This window comes from Myotis davidii, unplaced genomic scaffold (assembly GCF_000327345.1).
Source record: "Myotis davidii unplaced genomic scaffold, ASM32734v1 scaffold243, whole genome shotgun sequence".
NCBI lineage: Eukaryota > Metazoa > Chordata > Mammalia > Chiroptera > Vespertilionidae > Myotis > Myotis davidii.
The window spans coordinates 597,395-605,222 of record NW_006295183.1 but is presented as its reverse complement, the minus strand read 5'-3'; the positions used below and the strand labels follow the sequence as shown (position 1 = coordinate 605,222).

The 7,828-nt window shown below is 54.4% G+C and overlaps 1 protein-coding gene across 3 annotated transcripts in view; it reads left to right on the top strand.

The window, feature by feature from the left end:
* Positions 1–7,738, top strand: part of DUS2 (dihydrouridine synthase 2) — a 67,280-nt gene extending 59,542 nt beyond the window's left edge. For all 3 annotated transcript variants that reach the window (XM_015567830.1, XM_006769750.2, XM_015567831.1), the window contains 6 exons: positions 555–723; positions 2,799–2,920; positions 4,212–4,361; positions 5,699–5,786; positions 6,852–6,925; positions 7,160–7,738. In XM_015567830.1, the coding sequence (XP_015423316.1) occupies positions 555–723; positions 2,799–2,920; positions 4,212–4,361; positions 5,699–5,786; positions 6,852–6,925; positions 7,160–7,397 (841 nt within the window). In that variant the 3' untranslated portion in view covers positions 7,398–7,738. The remainder of the gene's footprint in view (positions 1–554; positions 724–2,798; positions 2,921–4,211; positions 4,362–5,698; positions 5,787–6,851; positions 6,926–7,159) is intronic.
* The last annotated feature ends 90 nt before the right edge of the window (positions 7,739–7,828 follow it).

The window sequence follows — 7,828 nt, the reverse complement described above, 5'->3', positions numbered from 1 at the left end:
GAACAACCCTTTCACAGGGGTCGCCTAAGACCGTCCTGCATATCAGATATTTACATTACGATTCATAACAGTAGCAACATTACAGTGATGAAGTAGCAACGAAAATAATGTTATGGTTGGGTCACTACATGAGGAACTGTATTTAAAGGGTCAGAGGGTTGAGAACCACTGCTCTAGGGTTTTGACCCAGCCCGTAGTGGGCATATAGGTGCCCCAGCCTGGGGGGTGGGGGTTCCTGTAATCTCAGTGTCCACTTGTCTGAGATTGGGCTGGCTTTAGCCACTGCTTAGGATGAAGTGGAAGGAAGGTAAAATCTCAGGGACACCTGTTAGGTGCCAGGCACGGTTTGGGCTGCTTTCCTGTATTATCTCAGTTAGTGCTCCTGACCCCACCGTGAGTGTGTGTGTGTGTATGAATCTCCAGGCTCCACAGGTGCTCACAGCTGACCACACAGCTAATGGGAGACAGACCTGGGAGTTGCCTTTTTCTGAAAATGCTGGGACAAAGATGGTGACCCCCTCGCCTCCTCCCCCCACAACCCCATTGCCTTCCAGTGGAGGATCTCACGACCACATCCAAGATTATTTGGACATCGAGGACTTTCGACAAGCTACGGCAGCCTCTTCAGTGATGGTGGCCCGAGCTGCCATGTGGAACCCATCCATCTTCCTCAAGGAGGGTCTGCGGCCCCTGGAGGAGGTCATGCAGAAGTACATCCGATACGTACGTCTCTGCACGTTTTTGAGGCAAACATTTCTCCCTGTCTGCCCCATTCCTGCAGAAAGCGCATTGGGTCAGCCCCCAGCTGCCAGCAGCCCCTCTTTCCTTCTCCTTTTCTTTTCAGTTCTGGTCATGCAGCTGTGGCCCCCCGGGCTGCAGTATAGAGAAGGAGTGCCAGGGAGGCGTCCCCCTAATTACCTCCTTCTAAGGCTTCCATGGTGTGGGGTCACAGCAGGGACCTCTGGATCCAGGATGCTTTTGGGGCCCTAAATACGACCTTTTTCCTCGTTTTCAACCCCCACACATACACGTGCCTGCACAGTGACAGTGGGTCCGTGTCACTGAAGAGAACCATGCCAATGGCTTGGCACAGAGTAGCCACAGCCAGGAGGAGCCATTGTAGCTGCTGTTGTTGGGGACTGATTATCTCCATAGCGATGTCTCACCTTGTCGTTAGTCGGAGTCACTCAAAACTCTTCTCCTGCGAATTCTCAGAAGGCTTTAACCCCTAAATTAGCGAATAACCCGTTGCTAACCCTCTCCTCAGGGAACAGCCTTTTCTTCTCACTGGGAGCTTGATGGCAGTGCCAAGGGCATTTCCCTGTAAAGGAAATTTCTTGACAAGTTCACCTACCCTGTCCCTTTGGCACAGCTGGAACTCTGTGGGACTCCATGGTCAGCCATGCGTGTCTGCAGGTGGAGGCAGTGAATGACCTCACATTCTTCTGTGAGTTGGGCCTGCACTGTCCCCCAGAGCAGACTTCCCCCTTCCTCTTCCGTCCTGGGGCTCACACCCTCCTGGAAGGTCAGGAGCTTCTCAGATCTTAAGACTGATCACCCTGCATTGATTGCTCCCTCTCCGGTAGCCTGGGTCAGCCAGAGGCACAGGGGGCTTCAGCCCAGGTCAGCTGTCTAGCTCTTCTGGCAAGTCTGTAATAGAGAAGACATGTTCAGTTGTGCTGAGCTTGCTCACTGGGTGAAAGGTGCTCCTATCATTCCTGCTCAGCCTGACCTGTGGCAGATCGTCAAGAGTGTTTTTGTGCTGCCCAGCCGGAGTGGCTCAGTTGGTTGGCGCATCGTCCTGTGCACTGAAACATTGCCGGTTCGATCCCCGATCAGGACACATACGGAAGGCAGCTGATTGATGTTTCTCTCTCACATCAATGTTGTTCTTTTTTTGTCTCTTTCTCTCCCTTCCTTTCTCTAAGCATCCTCTTGGGTGAGGTTAAAAAACAAAACAAAGAATGTTTGTTTTCCCGGAGAAAGGGAGCGGCTTTCAAGCATGGGCAGGGCTGTTTCTGGTCCAGCCAGGTGTGTTCTGTCCCAAGTAAGCTGACTCAAAGCCGGCTGGGGCTTACCCACATACCCCTGCTTTGTCCTGAGCGAGTCATGGCACAGAAGACATAGGCCTCGTGCTATTAGAAAAGCGTAGGGGGCGAGGAGTTGAGGGGGTTCTGGAGGACTGGGGCACCCTTCACACATGCTCTCTGGCCTGGCCCAGCTAGGCAGGCTTCTACTGGTATCCTGGGCAGTCAGTTGTCCTATCTCCCAGACCCTGCACTTACCAGTTTGTGAAGTAGTGCTAACAGCTGCACCTCATGCTTGTATAGCTCAGGGAAGTGACAAGTAACACACGTGCACATGCTCAGTAGGTGGTGCTGTCCTTCACTCATGCAGAGGAAATTGGAGACAGGCCATTTAAGATACGGGCAGGGAAGGTACCTACCATGGTTATAAGGAATAGAAGAATCCCACCCTGTCCTGGGCTCTTCCTGCCACACCAGAATTTGTCTTGTTCTTCCACCCTGTCCTAGATGATGCCTGGCAGCAGGTCCTCTATGGTTAACTATGGTGGCTGAAGCAAGAGGGGCTCCCTGCACATCTGGACCTCAGGCAGGCTGTCCAGTAGGGAGTGCTCCTGACTGGGGGCTTTGGCCGCGACGCTTGAGCTTTGTACCATTAACTGGAAGGTTAGATGGCCAGGATGGAGGTGGCTCTTATGAGGTCCCACTACCTTGGCTGCAAGCACACTTCCGCCTCGGGGGCAGCAGGTGGGCTCATGTTGGTTCTTCTTGCAGGCCGTGCAGTATGACAATCACTACACCAACACCAAGCACTGCTTGTGCCAGATGCTGCGAGAACAGCTGGAGTCACCCCAGGGAAAGTTGCTCCATGCCGCCCAGTCTTCCCGGGAAATTTGGTGAGAGGGGCAACGGGCTGTCCATCTGTCCTTGCAGGCACTGCCCAGGCTTGACCCTGAGCGCTAAGCTGACTCTACCGGGGAGCCAGGGACACCGCTTTTGGAGGCAGATGTGCAGGAGTGGGGTTGTGCTCCTGCCGCACAGAAGGGGATACTGTGAAAGCTTTGGAACTTTACGTCCCTGGGCTGGTCTCAGCAGCAATGTTTCGGATACCAGGGCGCTAGTAGGATGGAGGAATGCGGGGGCTGGGCTTGGGAATTCCTGGGGAGGAAGGGGCTTTCCTGGTGGCAGGTCTATAATCTCATGCAATGCCACCGAGTCCCAGTTATCAGGAGAGTTGGGGGTGCAGAACGGAGCCCTGGCCTGAGCTTGCGCCCACGCTCATCACTCTGCCGTTTGAGACCACCCCTTGCTCCTCTGCTCAGGCGGTTGACATGTGGGGCCCTCACAGCCTGACCTAGTGCCTGCTCCCACAACTCCCTATTTCCTCTTCCCACCTCCACACCTTCGCTCGCACTGGCTCTTCCACCTGAATGCTTTCTCCCCCTCACGTTGGCTGTCTGTATCCTGCCTCCTCCAGAGAAGCCTTTCTGAACCTCTCTCACCCACAGACGGCCATCTTTGTGAGTGTCCACCTGTCCTTACGCTGCTTCCTGGAAGAAAACGGCTTGCCCAAACCCTCCTCCTCCTGGGTGGTGGTGTTGGTTCTGTCCCTGTGCCACCTAACTTAACCAGCTTGACCCAGGCGTCTTGTGAGCTCAAGACTATACTTTTCAAGAGTATAACTGTTGCTCTGGGTGGTACCTCAGTTTAGGTGAGGCCTAACTGCTTGTGGCCGGGGCAGGAAGTGGGGAACCACTCAGTGGCCATGCTCCGTTTCTTCCCCCTGTGGGCACACATGAAGCTGAGGCTCTGCATGTCTCTGGCGCTTGATCTGTGTAGGTCAGCTAGTCACTGCTGGCTGGGGAGACCTGCCTGGATGCTCTTCCTAGGAAGAGAGGCCGGGCTCAGATGATGGGGTTGACCTTAACAAACTTTCCCACCCAGCCCTGCCTACAAAGTGGTACAAAGCTCCAGTGGCCACCCTCAGGGGTCCACATTCACTGTCCATCCACCAGTGCAGACTGACCCCAGAGGTGGGTAGCAGGTGTCTTCTGAGGGCCAGGTTCTGGAGGTGTTTTGGTGGATATGGAGTGGCATTTCTCAGTGGGGGGGCCCTGGTTCCTGCACTAGTTCCCTGGAGGCTCCCTCAACTAAGGGGTTTGCCCCGCTTGACTTGTCTTTATATAGTGAGGCCTTTGGCCTTGGTGCCTTCTATGAGGAGACCACACGAGAACTGGACTCCCGGCGGGCCGAGTTCCTGGCCAGGACCCCAGAGGAGGCGGAGGAGCCGGCTGAAGATACCTCCGGTGTCATTAAGATGGCTGTCAAGTTTGACCGGTAGGTCTCCAGCTGGCCTAAGCTTAGGGCTTCCCCGGGCTGGCGAGCTGGCCGTTGTACATGGTTAGCGACCAGTTTGGGGACCACCGCTCTCTTTGGTTTGGATACTTGTTCTCAATTATTAGCCACCCAACGACGGCGTTTTGGAGAAGATAGTCCCTGAAAGCCCAGGCAGTGCTGTCAAGGTCGTGCATGTTGTCCCAAGGGCCACTGGACTCCACCTTTTCCCTGACCCACTCCCCACCTCTCGGGTGAGAGGACTTCTCTCCTTCTGTTCCTGAAAGTCTGTGCTTTTCCCTACCCCTGAGGAGCTAGTTGCCTACAAGGAGCTCTCCAATAGCAGAGGGACCCTTGTCTTTATCTGGCAAGTCCTGCCCATACCCACTGCCCCTCACCAGCCCTAGGGAATCCTCTCTAGGCAGATACAGCTTCAGGCCAATTACTGCCTCAGACTGTGACTCAGCTCTGATTGGGTCCCTCATCCTTGTCCTCTGCAATCTGGTACTAAGCCTTTCTCAGGTTTCCAGGCCCAGGCCAGGAGCTAGTTTTGTCTGGCAACAGCTTGGGACGAGGGGTGTAGGGACAGCTGTTGGGCAGTTATACCCATGGAGAGCTCCTGGTAGGAAGTTGGACCGTGGTGCAGACTGACTCTAAAACCAGATTCCACTGTGGATAAGCAGCAGTGGGTCATTTTGACACTCAGCAGACATAATTAGGGTGTACCAAGCTAGATTCCTGAGACCTTTGTATGGCCACCTGCGTTCCCCACTCCCACCCACTCTCCCCAGATCTTATCTTGAGAGGCAAACCGGACCTTCCTTCTTGGCCGTCAAAGGCTATTTTCCAGGCTGGAGCTCAGAGGGTTGGGAGTTTACTTCCCACCTCAATTCCCTAAGCATGCCGAAGCCCATCTTCCCTTTAGGCAGAATGCAGGCTCCAAGTTGCTGGTGGAACAGAAATAGATGGTCAGGGGAATAGGTACAGGAGTCTTATTTTTAAAAAATATATTTGTATTGATTTCAGAGAGGAAGTGAGATGGGGAGAGAGAAACGTCAATGGTGAGAGAATCATTGATCGGCTGCCTCCTGCACAGTCCCCACTGGGGATCGAGCCCACAACCTGGGCATGTGCCCTGACCGGGAATCCAGCCATGACCTCCTGGTTGATAGGTTAATGCTCAACCACCAGGCCACCAATGTAGGTGATCCAGGAATCTTAAAGGCAGCAGCTCGATGTCTCCGTTCCTGTAGCTCTTACCGGGAACTGAATAGTGCCCCTGCCGAGAAATGAGTTGGTGATAGTGGGTGGGCCCTGACTACGTCCCCTCCTTTCCTCAGGAGAGCATATTCACCCCAGATCACCCCCAAGATGTGCCTGCTGGAATGGTGCCGGAGGGAGAAGTTGGCGCAACCCGTATATGAAACGGTGAGTTCCTGGCTGTGGCCTGCCCTGCATTTAGCCCTACAGCATTCCCACAGTTGGGGCCATCACCCCGGTACACCTACAGCTTGTACCCTGGACTCCAGGCTGCTTGGCTGGAGCCTGGCTTTGCCCTCTGTGGGCACAGAGTGGTTACTGGTGGTTAGGCCAGTCGCTGGTAGTGCCTTCCCTTTTGACAGTGGGCCTGTTGTCTAATTCTCGCTTTTCTCATAAAACTGAACCAGAGACCTAAGTAAAGGGCTGCCTGGGCTAGTCCAGTGGTGGTGCTGAGGGAGGGGAGATATCTCTGGAAATGGCCAGTTGGCTTAGGAAGGATGCTCAAACCTGAAAGTTAGACACGTTTTTGGACCAGGCCTCAGCTAGTGGGGCACAGAATTGGGCCCCAGACATGGGGCCCTTTGGTGAAAATTTTGAGACAGTATTGGTTCAATTCCTTTGGTCCCTATAACCATCTTGTTTAGGTGGCTCTCCTGGACTGGCCTTCTGACCTCCAGGCTTGTCCCTTCTGGACGGTGTGTCCTCTGCCAGAGTAACATCTCTAAAGCAAATCTGAGCTCTGGTTCCCTTGCTCAAGTCCTCAGCAGCTCAGAGCATGAGAACTGCCCCCTCTCCCGCCCCCGCCACTCAGCTCTCCTACCACATCACCTGGTCTCTGCCAGGTGGATCTTTTTTGCCCCAGTCCTTGTCTCCTCTTACCCCTTTGCCATCTGGTGAACTACTTATTTTGGAGACCTGACCCATCCAGATGTCAGTAGGAGGAGACTCCATAGTCACGCACAGCTAAGGGCCCTGATGGCCCTTTGCTTAGATTCAGGAGAGAACTCCTGACACGCTGTGGTGTCATTGTCTGTGTGTCCCTCTTTCTTCCCTGGAAGGTGCACCACACACTTCTGCTGGGGAGGAACATGTGGCACAGGTAGCTCTCATGTGACTGAGGTGGGAAGGACTTCCTTTTATCTGCCTTCGACGTGACCTTGCAGGGGGGCCTCCAGAGCTGTTCCTGTTGCCCTCATGCAGCCATCCTCGTTTTCTTTGCTCTCTTTGCACCAGGTTCAACGCCCCCTGGATCGCCTCTTCTGCTCTGTGGTCACTGTGGCTGAGCAAAAGTATCAGTCCACCCTGTGGTGAGTTTCCCCATCAGTGGGCATGAGGCTTGGGGTGGAGGGCCTGCTTGTAGCATTGGCCTGGAAGTTTGGGGGGATGGTGTACCTGGATAGTGGCATCCCTGTGTTATGACCGCTTCCTCAGTTCAGTCAGAATCTGTGACAAGGGTATTGAGAGTAAGGCCTCCCAGCCTCCAGTCCTGCCACTAGTGTGCCTGCCTACCTGCCTTAATGCCCCATGCCCCATCTGCCCAGGGACAAGTCCAAGAAACTGGCGGAGCAGGCTGCAGCCATCGTCTGTCTGCGGAGCCAGGGCCTCCCTGAGGGTCGACTGAGTGAAGAGAGCCTCTCTTTGCACAAGCGTAAGAGGGAGGCACCTGACCAAGACCCTGGGGGCCCCAGAGCGCAGGAGCCAGCAGTGCCTGGAGAGCTGTGCAAGAAGCCCTTGGTAACCTTGGGAAGTGGGAAAGAGAGCCCCCTGGAAGGCTGGTGATCACTGTCTCAGCCCTGGTCAGTGAGCCTGGCCCTAAGATGACTGTGGATGCAGAGCATGAACCAGATGCTATTGGACAATTTGCTGCCCCTGCCTGACAGATGTTAAGGGGTTAGCCTGGGCCATCAATCTGTAATATGGGCCAAGGTGCGCCCAGTGTACCCATCTCTCCTGGTAGATCTGAGTAGCAGGGCCAAGTTCCCAGTGATCTCAGTATTTTCTTTAAAAATGGGCTTTTCAGGTGGCACCCCCCTAACCTGACATTGGTACAGTGCAATAAAGACACCCTCTCCCCTTCCCCATGGCTGGCTGCTTCAGCCTTGGGCATCTTCACACACAGACTAATGGATGAGGTGGCATAATTATTCTACTTCCACCCTCTGAAGAGCTGGAGCATCCTGAAAAGTATGAGTCTGGGTGGAGGTGGGGGG